At 40.6% G+C, this 21,523-nt stretch overlaps 1 protein-coding gene and 1 gene segment (V, D, J or C); both read right to left on the bottom strand.

Moving 5' to 3' along the window:
* Window positions 1-21,523, bottom strand: part of LOC112620195 (immunoglobulin delta heavy chain-like) — a 233,042-nt gene that overhangs the window by 145,495 nt on the left and 66,024 nt on the right. The window lies entirely within an intron of this gene.
* Window positions 551-1,279, bottom strand: LOC112620219. The segment is given in 2 exon segments: window positions 551-1,055; window positions 1,185-1,279. Coding segments are annotated over 2 exon segments (390 nt in total).

The following is a 21,523-nucleotide window of genomic DNA, read 5'->3' as shown; positions in this document are numbered from 1 at the left end:
ACATGAACTTGAGACTTTAGCTAGTTAATAGAAATAAGCCAAAGGGTTAGCTTGAGGGAGTGATTGTGGGTGGGGGTAGGTCACAGGTTTGCAGGTGGGGTGGCTACTTGGAAGGTGGCTAGAGGGATCCAGGTGAGATCAGTGAAGTTAGAAAAGTTAGTAAAATTTGTGAGGAATTTAGTACTTAGGAAAATGCAGGATGGGGTGGTGGATTCGGTGTGGAAGGGGAAAGTCAGAGAGACAGTGAAGATCAGTCTTGCATCTCTGACTTGGGCATTTGGACCATCTGCTGAGAGGAAGAAAGTAGGAGGTGTCGGGTTTCATCAATAACTCCAAACATGGTGTTCCTCCAAGTGGCAAAACCTCCAGAATAGGACCCAGAATACAGGACCAAATATGTTGAGATCCATCAGATTGTAAATGGAGTCTTCATTTTGGGCAACAGCTTAGTTGAATTTAAAGATTTAAGCTCCACAAGAAGAAAGGATTGGAGAGTACCCTGGCAGTAGACCTAACTCAGTTAGCTTGTCCTGCCCAACTTTGAAACCTCATTGGTACAGCAGGTAGAGGTGGACCCCTGGTTCCGCAGAGCGGCTGCATTGCAGAGTCCCTGAGGCTGGGGAGTGGGGAAGGGCTTCTGTGGGATGATGGAGGAAGTTTATTCTGTTGGTCGGCGAGTGGTCTCCTGAAGGAGGAGTCTCCTTGTTCTTGCAGCTACCCTCTGTTTTTGTGCAGAGAGCAGCTGGCTGTGCAGCACTGTGGATAACTGCTGGCACAGAAGTACAGAGAGGTCTGGCTGGGGCTGGGTGACTCCAGGATCAGGGGGAAATTCCTCTTCTCTTTTCGAGAGACGTTGTACCCTTCAGGAATATCTCCCTTATCAACCAACTCAACGTTACTCGAATAGTAGATCTGCCTTAGGCCCAGCCCTGGGTCTTGTCTATACCAGGACATATACTCATGGTTCATATTCTGAGAACAAGTCACTGTCAACTTCTTTCCAGTCACTGTGATGAGGTATCTTGGGTTCTGGGTCACTTGGGCTTCCAAGGGGCCTGTAAAGGAAGGGGATAGAGTTAGAGGCAGAGCTGAGGGGGATCTCCAATGCTGAAGCCTGTAGGAGACACCTTGGGCTGAGGCCTACAAAATAAGGCCAAAAGTTGCCCATGTGTTCTGGGACTCACCTGCTCCTAGAAGGCAAAGGACCACATAGCCAAGGAGCTGCGGGCCCATGGCAGCATCAGGCAGGTGTCTGCCAGTTCTGGGGGCTCCAGCTGGTTTCTGTAATGTCTCCACCTCTTCAGCTATTTGAGCCTCAGAAACGTTTTCAGGAGAGAAACCACTCCCACTTCGGCTCAGAGGGCTGAGTGTACCAAGGCAACACAGCCGACCCAGGCTGAGGACCTTTGTGATCAATGTCATTTTCCTTCATCTGTGTGAGGCTGCTTCTTTTATACATGTGCTACATTTTCTTATTAATACAGTCTTGTACACATTGTCAAATATTTATGTATTTTGGATCTCAGGGTATAAAGTGGTGTAACACATTTGATTATCACTTAGAAGTGTGAGAACATAAAGCTTATGCTATTGAAAGCTGCATTTTCTTCTTCCTTTTTTTTTTTTTTTTTTTTTGAGACAGAGTCTCACTCTGTCACCCAGGCTGAAGTGTGGTGGCATGATCTTGGCTCACTGCAACCTCCGCCTCCCGGGTTCAAGCAATACTCCTGCCTCAGCCTCCCCAATAGCTGGGATTACATGAAAGCTGCATTATGATATTTTTTGAAGTCATTTCTACTCTGGCAGAAAAAATTCCAAGTATATCCCTGACTTCATTTATCTACTGGTATATATTTTTAGTCACTACCTTTTAAAAGAGTCTAAGATGTAAAATCTCAGATTCACATCATAGATTATTTTGCTAGTCTATGTGCTGTTTAAAATCCAAGACACACAGCTTCTTTGCTGTTTAGCAAAATTGACTTAGTCATCGTTGCTAGAGCTAGCAGCTGTTTCCACCAAAGACGGCATCTGGAGCATCTTCTTTTCCCCAGAAGAAGCTGGTGAAAGGCAGAGGTAACATCTGCTTCCTGCAACAACCTCAGAGTCTCACCAGCCAGCTCTGCTTCCTGCCTACTTTTGGTATGTGTTTGCTTTCTTGCCACGCCACAGCTTGCTGCACATGGAAGGTGTCTGTCCGTGGATATTGCGTTGTAGCCAGGCAGTGTTTGGGGCCAGGAGTGTCAAGCTTCTCTTAGCTCTTCCAGCAGCTGCTGGTACTACTCTCTTTTCTGCCTAGGTATGTTCTTCCTGCATTGAGGTGACTTTCCTAGGTTTCCCCAGAATGTCTTCCTCCTTGAACACCTTTGAGCTTTTCTTAATTTTTTAAATAGTTGATGAATAAAAACTGCATGTATTTACAGTGCTCATTGTGATTTTTGACACTTGTATACTTTTGAATCCTTCTTGTACATTGTAGGAACCAATGCATTCCTGGATGGTGGAATGGAAGGAGGCTACCCCTTTCTTCTCGATTGTTTCCTACCACAGGTAGAGTCTCACAGAGCCCGTCATTGTTTTGCCAAATCATTGTCATCTCCAGACAAGAAGGGGCCCCCTCCCAGTTTTCAGGGCTACCATCAAAGCTCAGGGATGAGTTCCTTGCTCCCAGACCCCTTCACGGTGATAGGTGCAGCTCTAAGCAGTTTCCATTGCGTGCATTGAGGAAGGAGTGATTGCTATCAGGACCTCAGCTCTGACCTAAGGAGGAGTATTCTCTCTTTTTCTGTTTCTGGACCACTCCTTTCTGGAAAAAAATGTAGGGAGGGAGCTTGGCTCTACTTCAGCCACAGGTGTTTGCATTGTCCTAGCAAATCCTCCATGTCCTAGCTGTGAATTTGGGTGTTAAAAGAGGGAAAACAGCTTTCGTTCTAAAAACCCACCACAGGTAAATAATTTCATGTTACTTAGTGAACCTTGCCAACCCAAATAGCAAAATCTTTCAGAATTTACTCACATCCACATAGCTAAGCTCACTATTAGGGGATATTGGATTTCCCCACATTCTGTGGTGTTTCCAAAGTTGAACAAGTGCATAATTACACTTCGGAGTATTATAATTTTCCCCAATCTCTTCATATTAGATTAATTCAAAATTTAGGAGGTAGCTAATTCTATATTCTGTCCCTCTACCAGCTAATTCACTCTCCTCAGCTATGTGACTTCTCCCTCCCTGTTCCTTTGACTATGAGGCTATTCTGCTCTCTTGTTTCCTTTTCTACATCAACCAAGGTACTAAAATGATGCTGTTAGCCTGAGACCCCAATAGCCTTACAGTGGGAGCCAGTTATTTGATTTTCCCACCCGTCCTTCCTACAACCTTCCCTCTGATCTTTTCTACCCAATTCCACCATATTTAGGAATTCTGAAAACTTATTCTATTCTACTTCCCTAATGTAGGGCAGACTCCTATGTCCCTAACAGTGGGAATGGAAAGTAAACAGAACCCTCTAGACGGCTAGTCACTCTGAAACATCTCCCTTCACCTTTGCATTTTAATGGGAAGCATTTCATTCTATGCCATGCCATCCCTTCCTCTCCTTCATACTTTTTCAGCTTTGCTCTCTTCCTTCTCTTTTTAGGGACTGCTCATCCACCTAACCGGGGCAACAGTATCACGATAAAGGTAATTAAGCTAACACCTACTAAACTGATGAACCATTTCCTAAAAAACCCTGTAAGAGAACCTATGCCCTGTCCCTTTAAATATAAAGCAATCTTTTTATTTTCTACGTGATATTGAGCCCAGGAATAGACTGCAGAATTCTCACCACACTTCAAATTCTATTTCACTTATACTCAGGCCATTTCAGTTCTGAGAAAGTCATTCTAGTTTATGTATTTTCTTGTACTATGAGATTAACTTTTGAAAGACCCCAATGAAAGATATTTATATATCATGTTTTTAAATTAATAATACAGTGTTAAAATTTATCAAACTTTCCCTCCCACCATTATCTGAATTTTAATGTTTATATTGCAGGAATATGTTAGTGCCCTCTAGTGGAATATCGGAGTGGTGGGCAGAATGGTTCCTTAAAGATGTCCAAGTGCTAATATCCCTGCAACCCGTAACAGCTGTGGATGTTCAGTTAGATGGCAAATGGGAATTAAAGCTGCAGGTGCAATTAGGGCTGCTAATAGATAGGAAGCCGTTCCTGGACTATCCAGGTGGGTCCAATGTAATCACGCAGGTCCTTAAATATGGAGAGCCTTTCCCGGCAGTGTGTAGAGGGAGCTGTGAGTATAGAAGTAGGGTCAGAGCAACAGAACGTGCTGCCTTTGAAGATAGAGGAAAGCGAGCCATAAGGTAAGAAAATCGATTCTCCCCTGGGGACTTAAGAAAGGAACCCAGATCTGCCGACACCTTGATTTCGGCTGGGTGATACCTATGTTGGTTTCTGAACTACAGAGCCTTAAGATGATACATTTGTATTGATTTAAGCCACTACATGGGTGGTAATTTGTATAGTAGCAACAGAAAACCAATACAACCACCAAGATCAAAGATGTGTAAGACAGCAATTAGGATGAAAACAGTAAAGGAACGAGTAATATCGGAGTGCAGAGTCTCTGGGGCATCTTGAGCGTGTGTGGGGGCTCATAGGTCAGGTCGCTGCACCCCTGGGGTTTGTCATATCCGCTCAGAGAGGACGTGAATGCACTGATAGACTGCTGCTGCAGAGGGCCTCAGAGTCTGGTTAGTGCTAGATGATTTAAGGGTTGGAAAAGATGATTATATTTTCCCCTTTTTTTGTTGTTGTTGGAATGACTGTGTTGACTCAGTGCATGTTTTTCAAAGCTGCCGACTTCAGAAGAATAATAGATTAAATTTATCCCCAGTCCTGGATCTTATGGATTCCATGATGTTTGGTCTGGTTGATAATCTGAAAACTTTCCGATACAACTTTCCTGCTTCTCTTACCAGGTGTCTCAGGGTCTGTGTTACTTTGACATTCATGAGCCCTTAAAAGGAGGATGCAGAAAGTGACTGCATAGCCCACCAGGAAACCCATGTGAAAGCCATGAGGAACAGCCTGTTCCCAGAGCCTGGACACACCAGGATGGTGATTTTCCCATGTGCTTTCTGAGAATACCCGCCCATGTGAGCCACAGGCCACAGATGAGTGTCCCAACAGCTTCTCTCCAGATTAGGTGGTTTCCTCACAGAGCCTTACCAAGATATGCACTTTTAGACCAACTCGGTTCTAGAAGAAATTGTTTTTTTCTGTTCTAAATGTTTTCTAACAGTTTTGTTCTCCAAAATACATCTTTTAAAATTTGTTGAGTTGGTTTCTTCTGAGGCCTCTTTCCTTGGCTTGTAGATAACCATTTTTTTTTCCTACACCCTTTTTTCTGGTCTTCCCTCTATGCATGTTTGTGTCCTAACCTCCTGATAAGGACACCAGCCATGTTGAATTAGGGCCAACCCTAACGACCTAATTTTAACTTAATTATCGATGTAAAGACCCCATCTCCAAATATAATTAGCCGCATTATGGGACTCTAGGGTTTAGGACATCAACATATGAAATGAAGAGGGTAGCACAACTCAGACCATAACAATGGAAATAATAAAAGTACTTACCTTACATATTTGTTGTGGCAATTAAATGAGTTGCCATGAATGAAGAGGTTAAAAGATCACCATGCTTACAACCATTCAAAATATTTCCTCTACTACTGCTTCTATCATAATACTTTCTTATGTCAGTGCCAGTCTCTGTGTTAAACTACTCACATACTCTTTCGTTCAACCCTCATCCCACTTCTGAGAGGCTTATATTATTTACTTCATTTTATAGATGTGAAAACTGAGGGCTTAAGTCACTTTCTAAAGCTGGTAAGTGCCAGAAACTGACTGCAAATCCTGCATTCTCAACCATGATGTGTAAATATTTCCATTTCTCTACATGCTTTATGGTAAATGTGATGGTGAATTTACCGTTCAACAGTTTGACTTTTCCATTTCTTTTAGGAATTATTTTCCAATCATTCCAATTTCCACACCTAAAACAGAATTAATACACTTTCCTTTGCCTGTGTTGTCTCTTGCTGTCATCCCCAAGTAACTGGTGGAAGGTATCTGAGTTATCAGCAATGAATCCCTGCTGGTCTGCAGCAACCTCAGGTCTTGTCTTCTCAGAAGAAAATTCCACTGAGGGTCATACAACAGAAAAAGAGACCAAGGCAAGTTTTAGAGCAGGAGTGGAAGCTTATTAAAAAGGCTTTAGAACAGGAAAGAAAAGAAAGAACACTTGGAAAAGATCCAAGCAGGTGACTTGAAAAACAAGTGTGGCGTTTAACCTTGATCCTGGGACTTCATAGGCAGCCATTTTGTGCCCCTTTCTCATGATTCTCCCCTTAGGATAGGCAGCCCAAAGGCACAGTGCCCTCCTTACGCTTGGAAAGTGAGCATGCGCAGTGTGTTTAGGAAGTTGTATGCATGCCCATCTGAGGCTTTCTTCCTGTTTCTGCTGGAGTGCCCCTGGAAGGTCATGCTCCACCCTTTTGTGTCTCAATGCACATGCCTGGGTTCACTTGCCCAGTACCTGGGATTTTATTGGAAACCTTCTTTGCTTCTCCCTGGTGCCTGCATTCAATTGACACTTTAATGTTAACAGCTGTGATCAGCAGGAGCTTGTCTCTCCCTGGCTTAGCCTGCTGAATTATGCATTATTTTTAGAGAGACAACGTTATAAGCTCTGAACCAATGCCAGATTGTCTGACGTTCCTGGTCGGTGGGAGGAAGGGAGTCCTCTCCTGTGCCACTCATGCCTAACTAACTACCTGTAACATCCAGGCGTCCCATACTATCTCCCCACATTCCTTGTAGGCTCAGGGTGAACCTCCCAAGCAGGATTCGCTTTGTTTTCATGCTAAAAGTATGATTTCCATATCAACGGCAGGAATCTGTTACCTTTCTTTTTCTACCCTTCTTTAGTTTTGCTTTTAGATGATTACACTATTACAGCAATTTTAGTCGAACTGAATGTGTACTTGTATCCAGGTTGGCATCTTAAATTGAAACAAATACTGTTCTAAATGTGTTCACTTTCTAAACATTCAAGTTTTATTTATAGATTTTTGTGAATGGTACATGGTTTTAACTGTTTATCTAGATGCTCCTACAGAAACAAACATCATAGGATATAATTCTCTTGAGTGACAACATGCTAACTTGTGCAAAATGGCTTTCCATTTTTGTGCTTCCATTGTGTGGGAGGGAAGCTGGACAGTGAGTGAGCTTCCTCTGAAATTTCTGATGACAAGAACGGTTTCTACTCTGCTGCTGTTCAGAGGGTCACGTTCTGTGTTTTTTGTCACAACCTCCTTAACTTCCTCGGTGTCAGCACCTTCATGACTTGGTGCTACTTAGCAGGGTCCATATATATTATGCTGGCAGGACAAAGGAAGGAATTATTCCCAGGATGAGCTGTCTCCCTGAGGACTGAAACAGCTGTAGTGCTCCCCGCTGTTACATTCTGATCCTAAACCTGTAGAGATGAGGAATTTGCAGAAATGGAACTTGCCAAGAACAGAAACTGGCAGAATCTGTCACAAGAAAAAGGTCTCAATCAGACTCCAAGAGAGGGTTCTTGGATCTTGTGCAAGAAAGAATTCATGGGGAGTCTGAGCAAAGTGAAAGCAAGTTTATTAAGAAAATAGAGGAATAAGTGAATGGCTACTCCAAAGACAGAGCCCAGAGGGCTGCTTAGTGCCTATTTTCATGGTGATTTCTTGATTATATGCTAAACAAGGGGTGCATTATTTATGCCTCCCCTTTTTAGGCCATCTGGGGTTATATCCTGATGTTGCTATGGCATTTGTGAACTATTATGGTGCTGGGGGGAGTGTAGCAGTGAGGACGACCAGAGGTCACTCTCATGGCCATATTGGTTTTGGTGGGTTTTGGCCAGTTTCTTTACTGCAACCTGTTTTATCAGCAAGGTTTTAAGGACCTGTATCTTGTGCTGACCTCCTATCTCATCCTGTGACTTAGAATGCCTTAACTGTCTGAGAATGCAACCCAGTACATTTCAGCCTTACTTTACTCAGCTCCTATTCAGGATGAAGTTGCTCTAGTTCACATGTCTTAGACATTTCCTCCCTCCCTTTTATAAGAGAACCCTTAATCTTAAGGTTGTAGAGGGACAAAGATTCGTCTTCTGTAACTTCTTCAGGCTGAATAGGGGCAATGATATTCCTGCCTAACTATTAGGGTCTTTTGTGTTCAGGGTAGAAAGGAGTTTAGTCAGAAAGCTCCAGTATGATGAAGGCCATTCAGAACTCTTGAGTCCTGACAAAAGGTGATATCTGAAAGATTAATAAGTATTCAGTTGAAGAAAACATTTAGTAAGCTTAGTCTGCATTCCTACACAAAGAGTAAAACAGCAATATAACAAAAAAAGCAAAATTATCCCAAGTAAACTAAATTAGAAGGCTCTTCATGAACTGGGCAACTACTGGAACCAAGCTGACATGAGGTGGCTAGCCAACTCCAATACATGCTTAGAATTAGAGTACTGATCCAGATTTTTACATTACCAAAATGTCTTGTTTTTTCAGAGTAGCAGGTAAAGATCACTGGTTGGTTCACAAGAACAAGCAGGGTTAGCCTACACTGCAGAAACAAACTTAACAACTGATGAGACCAGAATTTAATAACAAGTGTAACATAGGTCTTGAAACATAATATTCTCTCTCGTGTTCTCCATTTTCACTAAAGATAAGTCATGGTAAGACCAATTGGCTTTATTATACTTGGCCTGATTATTTGTAAAAAGTGCAGCAAAAATAATTGTTTTTCACACAGACTTTTAACACTGGCTTTGATGGAACTTTGTTTCTTAGAAGGAATCTTAGATAACTCTTTTTGAGCCGAGCCCTACCATGGGTTTGTACTCTCAAATACCTATGAGTTGAGTAAATTTCTCTCCTCTTGGGGTCCCAAGATAACTTGGGGCTCCTGGACCTGTTAGAAGGTGACATTGTTCACTTACTACAGGTCGGAAATCACGTACAGGGACTGTCGTAGCAAAGGCTGGAGGCCAGTTCCCCAAGGGGCTTTTGTTGACTTGGCAAGCCAAGTTTGATTCCTTAAAGGAGAGTATAGCATTCCATCAAAGTCTTGGTAAAATAACCAGCTTCTCCAATTGTGTCTTGTTACCAATAATAATAATAATAATAATAATAAAGCAAAACAAACCGAAGAGATTCTTATTACACTCATGTAAATAACTATATTGCCATAAATTAAGAATACTCACAACTAGTTTCCAAAATCTGGAGAAATCAGGTAAAGAGAAAAAAACATGCTCTCAATTTTGTTCACACAAGTATACTTTACTCAATTGCTAAAAGCTATAATAGCTCAAAAGTTTCCTTTACTATGAAATACAAAACAAAAGATCAGCAACATTTTACACAAAAATTTAAAAAAGTTACTTTAGACTTTTGCTAGTTTAGTCCATGCAATTAACTTCCATTCTGCTTGATATTCATAAACATTGCAGCTCTCCCTGAGTCCTGAAAAGTTTTCTTCTGTTCTGATGTCACAATGTCCAAACTTACCAGAAAATCTGCATTTAAAAGCACCAGTAGAGTCCTACAGTTAATTCTAAACCACCTTTTAAAGAGAACCAAAATGAGACAACAATTGTCTGTGGATGACCAAAAGTCTTAGGACAGCCACAATTAAAGCCAAAATTGGCTAGAAAAATGTGATTACCTCTGTGGCATGCAATGATTTTAATGAACATTTATTAATAACATATACTAAGTCATATCAGGCTTAAAGAAGGTGTTTTTTTAAATAATTTTGGAACATGTACCAATAACACATTTATACAAATACAGCCCAAAAAAAACCAGATGCCATTTTGTATTTGATAATGCTTCTTGTATGATTGTAATACTAAATAAGCTAAATGTCACTGTTGCGTTCATGCATTATTGATGTCAAACCCAATTCTTAGTAAAACCTTATTTAAAAATGTATTCAATCTTAATCATGTTGACCATAAGGTAAGGTTTTTATAAACCTTTTATAACACTTTACAAGTTTTTGTTAAATAGTAGAGTAGTGCTTTTATTCCAATGTTCAGTTTCCAGAATAACTGAATAATACCCCTTTAATTTTAGCCAATGTGCACACATAGAATCTCTTTTATGGTTATTTTTTCATAAGCCTTCCACAGGTTTCTTGAACAGTCAGCTTCATCCTAACTTGAAACGATCCTTTAATGCTTTAATCTAGGCAAAAATCTAAATTCCCATGACTTTATATATATACATTTTTAAAATTAAAATATATTTCGCTTTCTTTATACAACTTGCATATAAAACTGTTTCTTCAGTAGTATCAATTACATGTTATAATGTTGACTCTTACAAAGGTTTTTCACCAAAAGTTGCTAAATTCAGGATTTTAATTATATACTAAATGTGGAGCCTAGCCTGGGACACACCAGGCAGAAGTGCAGATAAAAGCTGACTCCAGCATAGCTAGGGGCATGGCTAACTTCACATGTCCCCAGGTCTTATCTAGAATCTAATAGCTTCAAGGTAGGTAACTGAACAATTTTCAAAAGTTAAAGAAGCAGTTTATGACCTTCAAGCATTTAGCAATCTTAATATCTGTCCTGCCTAATTAAATGTTTACATTTTTGAAGATATTTTTATTTTACCGATAATCTTCAAAACTGTCTTTATTTCTGGAAAATTACTTAAGTCACATGAACTAAAAGGTCTTACACTTTTTACTTTTCTGACACAATATTTGATTTAAGCTTTCATTATTAAACCCATTAATCAATGCTCTTTTAGAAATAAACATCACATACCCATAATACATGAAATACATACACAGAAGAATATTAAAAAAACCTCATTCCCTTGGAAGGAATTGAACCCTGAACACAGGATGCCATTGTGAAATGAGAAAACATGGCCACATGGTTACAACTTCAAGCTCCCAAGGACACGCAAGACAAGAAAAAATCTCATCCAGTGTTTCTCAGGAAACTGCAGCAAAGTTTGTAACTGACCAGTTTGCTGGTCTGTCTTGAATAGCGGTTTACAGGTGTCCTAAGCCAGTGTTCTATCATAAGGCACCCCTCTTTATGACAAAATAATACAGAAAAACACAAAGCACATCAGATTTGCTACAGCTTAAGTCTAGTCTCAAAAATCCTTTCTTCCATTAATCAAAACTTTATAGGAGATAAACAGTGATTTTTACCATTAATTCAACCAGTTTGCACAGAGAAAAAGAGGGAGAAAGAGGAAAGCATTGTCTGAGGCAGGGTGGGGAAGGGGAGGTACTTGGAGACACCAGAGAAAGACCCACCCATTGTGACACTGAACAATTCAGATGGCCGCTTGATGGTTGTGAAGGATCTTTTCCAGCAGGTCCATCAGCTCTCAAGTTTTTCATTTTAGGGAGAAAATAGTTCTCCATGTCCCACGATCCTGTACATGCCTAATCCTGTTACCCACAGCTAAGAGCAAGGAGTTCAAGGCCTATTAATCCAAAGAGAATAGCAGTTAACATCCCGTAGTGCAAAACTCATTCTTAGCTCAAAGGGACTTTACCAAGAATGACTTTTCTAAGAGGGGCCACTAACCCCCTAAATCTTAGAAAGGGACTCTAATCCTCCTAAATTGGGCCACTGACCCAAGGTCATTTAAGTGTCCTTGCCTTTTATTAAGAGGGGCTTTTAACCCTCTCTGTCTTAGGAGAGACTCTAACTCCCCCGAGTTGGACCTCTATCCCAATTTTTTTGTTTTATTTTGTTTTTGAGACAGAGTTTCACTCTTGTTGCCCAGGCTGGAGTGCAGTGCCACAATCTCGGCTCACTGCAAGCTCCGCCTCCTGGGTTCACACCATTCTCCTGCCTCAGCTTCCCAAGTAGCTGGGACTACACACACCATCTACCACACCCAGCTAATTTTTTGTATTTTTAGTAGAGGCAGGGTTTCATCGTGTTAGCTAGGATTGTCTCGATCTCCTAACCTCGTGATCTGCCCACGCTGGCCTCCTAAAGTGCTAGGATTACAGGAATGAGCCACCACGCCCAGCCCCCAACCCCATTCTTTACCTGAGTAGGTATTCCACCACTTACCCAAAGTTGTCCAATCAGTGCTACAGTCTATTTCCTTGGGTTGGGGAGAGATGATCTTAGTATCATCCCTTCAGGGTTTGCCAGGAAAATGTTTCGGGACCCCAACACTTACCCAAAGTTATCCTTTGGTTCCGGGATTTCCTCACTACAGTCTCTTTATCATCACCAGAAAGCTGTTACAGGAAAGGCTCCTTATCCAGACCCCAAGAGAGGATTCTTGAATCTCAAGCAAGAAAGAATTCAGGGGTAGTCCATAGGGTAAAGTGAAAGCAATTTTATTAGGAAAATAAAGGAATAAAAAATGGCTTCTCTATACAGTAGCCCTAAGTGCTGCATGTTGCCTATTTTTATGGTTATATCCTTTTACATGCTAAACAAGGGATGGATTATTCATGCTTCCCTTTTTTAGAACATATAGGGTAACTTCCTGATGTCATGGCATTTGTGTCCTAGCACTGGTGGGAGTATAGCAGGGAGGCACGACCAGAGGTCACTCTTCTAACTATTTTGGTTTCGGTGGGTTTTGGCCAGCTTCTTTACTACAGCCTATTTCATCAGCAAGGTCTTCATGACCTGTATCTTGTGCTGACCTCCTATCTCATCCTGTGACTTAGAATGCCTTAACCATCTGGGAGTGCAGCCCAGCAGGTTTCAACCTTATTTGACCCAGCTCCTATTTAAGATGGAGTTGCTCTGGTTCACATGTCTCTGACAAATCTACCCTTAAAAGTGGCATCATGTGATTCAAACTCCTGCCTTTGTACTTTTGCCTCAGGCTACTTCCCAGAGCGACTTCCTTCATGAGCTGCCTTTTTTCAGCTGCTTGGAAATAGAGCCTTATAATAGTTTTCTGTTACTGCTGTACCCTATTACTGCAAGCTTAGTGGCTTAAAACAAAACAAACTTACTATCTTACAATTCTTTTGGTTAGAAGTCCGGGGTGGGTCTCATTGGCACTTTGCTCTTTGGAGGCTGTAGAAGAGAATTTTTTTCTCTCTTCTAGCTTCTAGAGGCCTCCAACATTCCTTGACTCGTGGCCCCTTCATTATCTTCAGCCAGCAACAGCAGGTAAAGTTCTCACATCACTCTCACCACAGTCACTTTTATGTACCTACATGTTTACACTGAGCCCACCTGCATGAGTCAGGATAATCTTCCTCTTTGGAGGCTGTAGAAGAGAATTTTTTTCTCTCTTCTAGCTTCTAGAGGCCTCTAACATTCCTTGACTCATGGCATGACTCTCAGTGTTCATATATTTTACAAATAAATTACTCTGTCAAGTCAGGAACTCAGAAGAAATGCATCTTGGGAGGGAAATATGATATGAGTTCTACCTTTAGGTAGAAGTGTTCAGTTGGTGTCCTGAATAAATTTAAGTTCAAATTTAGAATCAAAATGGAAGGTATAGATCTTGAATTCATTAATCCATGAGTGGTGATTCTTGTGTTCCCAGTCCCCATCACAGAATAATGAATAGCAACTACCTCATGGAAATAGAAAGGAGAAAGGACTGCTACCTTCTCAACAACTCTTCTCTCTGAGAGTACCTTTTCTTTGCTCATTTTTTATCTTTCTCCATCAATGGAATTAGGTGGCAATTCATTTCTGTGAAGCTCATCAGTATTTGAGGTACCCTGAGTTATCTCTGTGTAATTGTGGAAGGTGAATTAATTCACAAGAGGAGAAACTATTTGCTGTTCCGAGACTTTAATCGGTTTCTGTATCATCCCACATTTCTTCTTCAGGAAGTTTTCACCAAGTTACTGATAATAAAGTCACAGTAGATGTTCTTCTGTTAACTGGATTCTAACAGACATTTCTTTTTCAAGGATTCATCTTGAGGTCGAGCCTAGTTTTCTATTAACTGAAATGTTGAAGGTTTGTGCTACCTCCCCTCAAATTAACTGATAAGAAAAAGTATTTCCATGGTAAGTTACCTCAAAATTTATAAGGACAAAGTCAATTATATATCTCTTTTCATCTGACAACTAAGTTTATTCTCTTCAGAAAAGTGATCTCCACACTCACTCCATTCTGCCTTTCCACTTCACTGCTCCTTCATTGACAACTGTTCTGGTCTCATCTTTCTTCTCTTCTGTTGACTCAGGGACTAAAACAATTTTGTTTCTTGTCTTGAATCTCCAGTGTTCTTCCAGAAAGAGCCAAATCTATTCCACATTCTTGCCTTTCCTTCCTAAACCTGGTCTTTGCTCCATTTTAATAAAGACCAATTCACTCTACTTCTGTACTGTGTCCTTGATTAAGCAGTAGTAAGAAAATTTGATCCACTGCATGGCCAAAACTCTGAAACATCTCTTGAATAGTTTTGAATCCTAATTTAATGTATTTGATTGTATGCCCTCTGAATTTCTATTCCTGACTTTCCTGGCATTTGATCTCCATTGGTATGATAGGCAGAATTCCAAGAATGACTTCCAATGACTCATGTCCATGTATGATGTCCTTCACTTTGAGCATGAGTGGAATCTAAAAATATGATGAGATGTCACTCCAACGATTGTTACATTATTTGACAAAATAAATACTATTCAGGTTGGCCTAACCTAATCACCAGAGCCCTTTAAATGCAGGGTTTTCTGTCTTGAAGCAGAAGAGGATATTAGAGGGATTTTAAACATGAGACAGATTTGATGTGCAGTTGAAGATCAAGGGGACCAGAAAGAAACTGCAAGGAGCTAATGGCCAATCTCATTGGCTGTCTGTGACAGCCAATAAAAAATGGAGACCCTAGACCTGCAGTCACAGGAACCAAATTCTACCAATACTAGGAATAATCTGGGAGGAGGAGTCGATCTCCTGATGAGAATGCAGACAGCTGACCCCTTGATTTCCACCTTATGAGACCCTGAGAAAAATTCAACCACACTTTCCTGGACTTCAGACCTACAGAACTGTGAGATAAGACAATTGTTACTTTAACCTGCTAAATTTGCAGTAATAGGAAAACTAATAGGTGGTTATCACCCAACATACATCTTTGGGGAACTACTCAGTAAATCTGCTGTATCTCTAGCCTATCTATTCAAAACCATGGATATTGATCTTAAAAGTTATACCCGCATCTACCCAAGTGAGGTTCTGCTCCTCAATAATCACTGTAAATAAACATAGTTCATTTCTCTTAAACACACACAGTTACACACATACATACAAAATAACTTTCTTTGTGGGTGATCCTGAGCCCACACAAAGTCTGCATAATGTTTACTACCCTCTTTTACTGCTGCTGAGGCCATTTTACCACTGAAGAGGACTTGCTGTCACTGTTCTCATTTTCATAAACAATGTGATTAACCATTGAGATCCCTTTGAAGAATCTTTGAAGGGTATTTGTAAATCTGTGGGTTATTTGTCTTTACTTGGTTAAAGTTCAATTTCATTAAAATTTCCCTGTATCTGTGTCTGAAAGTTTGTCTATAAATGTGCTGTGGTTGGAATGTATTTCTTCTAAAATTCCTTTTGAAATGTGATCCCCATTGTGGCAGCATTAACAGGTGGGAAGAAGTGATTAGATCATGAGGGTTCTGCTCTCATGAATGGATTAGTGACTCATAAAAGGGCTGGAGAATTAGCTTAGGCCCTTTTCTCATGTGATGACATAGCACTCAAGGTGCCGTCTTGGAAGCAGAGACTAAGGTCCTCACCAGACATCGAACCTGAGGTGCTTTGTTCTTGGGCTTCCGAGCCTACAGAACTGTGACAAATTTATATATATAAATTATCCAATCTCAGTTATTTTGCTATAGTAGCACAAATAAACCAAGATGAGTGTCCGTATTTTGTTGGTGTCCTATAGTCTAGTGGGATGTTGACAAGAAATGAAGGGTTTAATCACAAGCAAAAAGGTGTCCTAGAAGGACAAAAATGGAAAGAGGGAAGCAGGGAATATCAAACTTAGGGAAAGGCTTTGGTATAATCTTATGTAAACCAAAAATAAAATCCTAAGCCCCACAACCAACTGTGTGGACCCCTTCTCTTGGCCAAGAGCCTTCCAAAGATAACCTGAAAAACCAGTTCAGGTCTTAGTGGGAAGTGGGGTCAGACATGCCTCATTATACCCTCTTCACTTTAGAATTCAGGCACAACCAACCAGGATTAACATTAGAATGGAGACCTTAGGAGTGACAGAACAGACCCTTTGTAGCAATAAGACACCAACATGACTCATAGCAGGCCCTGAAAAAAATCAAAATATTTTCCCCCAAAGTATATTTTTTGACATATTTTTTAATGGCCCTGCAAAGGTGTCTATCATGAGGAAAATCTACATTCTGTAGATAATTCTCTTTGCTTTTCAGTTTTTTCCCTGATCCAGAAGAGAATTATGAGTCTGGCACCTTTTAAAAGTCTGATTAAGAAGCACAATCTATTCTCTCTGAAGCCTGCTCCCTGGAGACTTCATCCGCATAATAAGAACCTTGGTCCCTACAACCCAGACACTCCTTTATATTGATTTCAAGTCTTTAGATATTAACTTAACTCTTTCAACCAACTGCCAGTCTGAAAACTCTTTGAGTCCACCTATGACCTGGAAGCCCCCTCTTTGAGTTGTCCCACCTTTCCAAATTGAAACAATGTACAGCTTACATGTATTGGTTGATGTCTGATGTCTCCAAAAAGGTATAAAACCAAGCTGTAGCCTGACCACCTTGGACACGTGTTCTTAGGCCCTCTTGAGCCTCTGCCTCTGGCCACACTCACTCATGTTTGGTTCAGAATAAATCTCTTCAAATATTTTCGAGAGTTTGGCTCTTTTTGTCAATATTTGTGAGGAAATGTCTCTTATTTGGGGTGAGGAATTTTGAGGGCAGGTTTTTCTCTTTGGTATGCACCTTTTTGTGTGTGGAGAGGATGTGGCTATGCGGTGCTGTGGATGAACTGCTGGCGCGGAGATACACAGATGTCTGGTTGGTGCTGGCAGACTTCAGGGTCGGGGAGAAGATGCTCTAGTATTTCGAGAAACGTGATACCCCTCAGAGACATCTCCTTTTTCAATGATCCCAGGGCCAGGTGAATAATAAACCAGCTTCAGTCCAAGTCCTGGGTCCTGTCGATACCAGTACATTGCAACATGATTCATATTCTGGGAACACTGTAGAATGAATTCCTTTCCTGTCCCAATGATTCTGTGTCTTGAGAATTGTGTAACTACAGCATTCTTGAGGCCTGTTGGGGGAACAATGAGTGATCAAACAAAGACAGGGCCTGGGAAAGAGGAGACTAATGTGACTTTTATGAAGAAACATTTTATAGTTAGATTCTGTGAATTCAGTAATAGAGATTCCTCACCTGTGCCCAGGACTCACCTGCTCTTAGGAGAAAAATGATTACACAGCAGAGAAGCCTGTTGCTCATGGCAACACCAAAAGTAGGATGTTGCTTGGTGCTGTGATGAATTTAGTCTCTGATACCAGCACTTTTCATTTACTTCCTGGCCAGAGAAACAACACTTGTCTCTCACACTGCCAACAGCTACATAACTGCAAATCATGTAGCCCAGGCATGTGACATAGTAAAAGCTTTGACCTCTAACAATACCCAGAACCAAAGATTCCTCCCCTTAGAAACAAGAAGACCAAGACATGACTGGAACCTCAAAGCCAGACTTCTTTCAGTAGTGAGGGGTCCACTGGCCCAGAAGATCCTGGGCTAAAATGTGTCTCAACATATCTTGCCATAGATAGTCATATTTGAAGCCCTCCAACCAGACTCTACCAAATGAACATTCCTAAATCCTTTCCCTTGCTCTCTAATCCCTTAAAACCTGCCCTAGACCCCAAATCAGGGAAACAGATTTGAGCCTACTCCTTTTTGCTGTTTTTTCAATAAAGCCTTTCCTTTTCTCAAAAGCTGGTGCCATAGTTATTGGTTTGGTGCAAACCTATTTGCTTGATAACAAATATAGGTGCCCCATGTGAGGCCAGTGCCTGCCAAGGCACTGTAGTCCCTCAGTGGGAACTAAAGTTTCTTCACTGACCCTGAGTGGTGCTACCTACACCAGTTTATACAGAGGCTTAGCTATGAGGTCCTTATTCTCTGTCATGACATTTCAGGCCCTTTGAGTGCTACTTTCTCTTTTGAGGAAAGAAATTGCTTCCAGATACGATGTATTTTGGAGTCAGTACCTTGTTAATATGCACTTACACCTTAAATTGTCTTTGGTCTAGGACTGTAGATTAGAGTCCTATTTTTGTGTAGCTTCATGGATTTGAATCCTACCCTAGGGAGATCCTGGTTAGATTATTTCAGTCCTGGCTTTGGGTTAGGGTCCAAAAGAATAAGTGCAATAGTAAGATGCTGTAACTGTTAGAGTACTCAATTTGGCTTGGTTTTGGTTTTCCTTTGTGTTTCTGAGATTTTGGTTTGCATTATTATTCATCCTAACAGAGGTTAAAAGTTTTGATGGTTGTGACAAGAATCTCAGAAGTTTATTTAAATGAAAGTCCTTGGATTCCAAAGATGAAATACATTGCTTTCTCCTGCCCTTTTAGGGTGTTCCTAGGTGACTAAGAGTCTGGCAGAGGTGTTAAGACCACTGGTTTATGACATAAGGTGATTTTATAGGTAATCCCACTAGAAAAGCCTACCCCAATCCTGGGTTAGAAAGCACTTCAACAGCTCATCCGGGAGGAGCACATAAGGGGCCTTGGTAACGCCAACATCTCTAGCGGCCCAATACCTTTTGGTGTTTAGGACCCTCTGAGACATGTAAGAGGGAATATCTAGCCCATTGACGATTCTCTGAAGAGGAATCCCCATAATCACCACATCATAGACCCAGAACACCTCCTTTGTACAGGATGTTGTACAAGTCATTTCAGATAAAACTCTATACAAAATGGGAAACTTTAATAACATACTTGTCTATGGTCTTTTAAGATAAAACTCGCCCCAAATCAACACACCACATGCCACAGCTTACTGATAGCAACCAGTAATGATGAGACCCAGGGACTTCTATACACTCTATTAGCTCTATCAACATTTCCCACAAAGAAGTGCAGATGACAATTGGTGTGGAAAAGTGATGCATAGACTTTCTAGTTGACCATGGAGCTGTATACTCTATCCTAAACAAAGACAAGTCCCTGTCTTCCCAAAGACCACTGCTATTACTGGAGTATCTGGGGAAACATCCTTGCAAGCCTTTCCTTCAGCCACTCAAATGCCATAGAGGAAAAACCTATTAAACCCATTTAAACATAGCTTCCTATATATGCCTGAATGTCCAATACTTTTGTTGGGATAAGACTTGCTAATAAAATTAAATGCACAAGTAATTTTTCACCAGAATGAGTAAATATTAGGGTATCTCCTAAACAAGACTGTACCCTTCAAGTTGCCTTATTACCATTAGAAGAAGGACCACTGCCTGAAATCCCTAAAGAGGCTCTACAAAAACAGGCCTGACTTGACAAATCAGTTTTTTAAATACCCAGACCTGAGATTGTTTACCAATGTGAACAGCTTCATGGATTAGGGTCTCTAAAAAGCCAGATATACACATAGTGACTTACCAGAGAATCTTAAAAGCTGAGGTTTTCCCACCAGGTATCTCTGCCCAAAAGGCAGAACTTACTGCCCTCACACGAGCTTCACACTTCAGTACAAATAAAAAGGTAACCATTTATATAGACTCCAAATATGTCTTTTTGGTAGTGCATGTAAATGGAGCCATAGAAAAGACAGAGACTCACTAACCTCATAAAAAATAAAATTAAACATATGAGAGAGATATTAGACTTATTAGACTCAATTTTGCTGTCAAAAAAATGGCCATAATGCACTGACTGGCACACCAAGAGACTGATAGCTAGAAAACTAAGTGCAAAAATCTAGCTGATCAGGCAGAAAAACATACAGCCAGGACAAAAGAGCCTAAAACAAAGGCTCTGGTACTTATTCCAAGTATGAATCTGTCCTTATTTAAACGCAGTACTCAAAGGTAAATCGAAAAAGAGCAAACCAGTAGGGATTTTCATACTCATACTCATGACATGGAAAGGGAACAGTGTAAAACAACTAAAGAAGTCTAGATTTACAATGAACAAGGAATAGTTCTTGTTCCTGAGCATTTGATAAAGGATTGTTTCCCAGTTACATCAAATAACTCATAGAAGAAACACAACATATCATGAGTTACCAAAGTTTGTTGTCAGGCTGCACGTACAAAAGATTATCCAAAAGGTCTTCCAAAATTGTTTTATCTGTGCTACAAGGAATCCAAAGACAGAACCACTTCCAGTAGGCAAAGGGGTCTAAACCTGAGGAACAGAAACAAGACAAGATTGTCAAATAGACTTTGCAGTTATGCCAGGAGCTGGAGGAAACTATAGATACCTGTTGGTACTTGTAGACACCTTCACTAGTTGGGTCAAGGTCTTTCCATGTCAAACAAAAAATGCATCTGAGGTAACTTAAGCTTTATTAAAAGACATAATTCCTTACTTCGGATTGTCAATTTCAATTCAAAGTGACAACAGAGATACCAAACTTACCTAAAAATTTTATGGAGCTCTTAGGATACAGTAGAAATGACGCATCTCTTAGAGGCTCCAGTCTACTAGAAAAACTGAAAAGATAAACAATGTCTTAAAAAATATACTTGCCAAAATGTGTTAAAAACCCAATTTAACATAGGATAAGGTCTTGCCACTTACCCTGCTTAGAGTAAGAATGACCCCTAAAAGCAAGCATCAGTTTAGCCCCTACAAAGTTCTATGTGGGACAACCCTTCTTAAGACAAAATATTATTTTAACATTGAAAATGATCATGATGTAAATGCGTTAGATGCTATAAAATGTGTACAGTCTCTGGGCATAACTTTGTCTGCTATACATAATTACGCTTCTAGTTATTTTAATGTTTCCTATAGATGTTCCTTTACATTATCTAAGTCTAGGAAACTGAGTACAACTTAAAACCTGGAAAAATCACCACCCTGAAGACCAACCACAGGTCAAATAGATTAGGCCCTAAGAAGTTCCTTTAGTGATCCATTCAGCAATAAAGTTAAAAGGGTTGAGGCCCTAAATTCATCGTTCATGGGTAAAAGTTTTTCCCATTTTCAGAAGATTCTTCTTGGCCCCTATAAAATTCCCAAACATGTCATGCCCTTCACAGATAAGAAAAACCAAAGGACCAGACTGACTATATACCAGATGGCTGTGGAGGCCCACAACCAGCTTTTCCACCCAGGAACACACTTGGAAACCCCTAATTGATCTTAAGTTACTTTTTTAAAAACCCAGTAAGACCAAAAGGGCTCCTGGCTCTCCAGATAAGTGAGAATCCATTTCTGTGTCTAAAACCAGCC

The sequence above is a fragment of the Theropithecus gelada genome, chromosome 3 (genome assembly GCF_003255815.1).
Source record: "Theropithecus gelada isolate Dixy chromosome 3, Tgel_1.0, whole genome shotgun sequence".
NCBI classification, from domain to species: Eukaryota; Metazoa; Chordata; class Mammalia; order Primates; family Cercopithecidae; genus Theropithecus; species Theropithecus gelada.
This window is presented reverse-complemented; position numbering and strand designations above follow the sequence as displayed.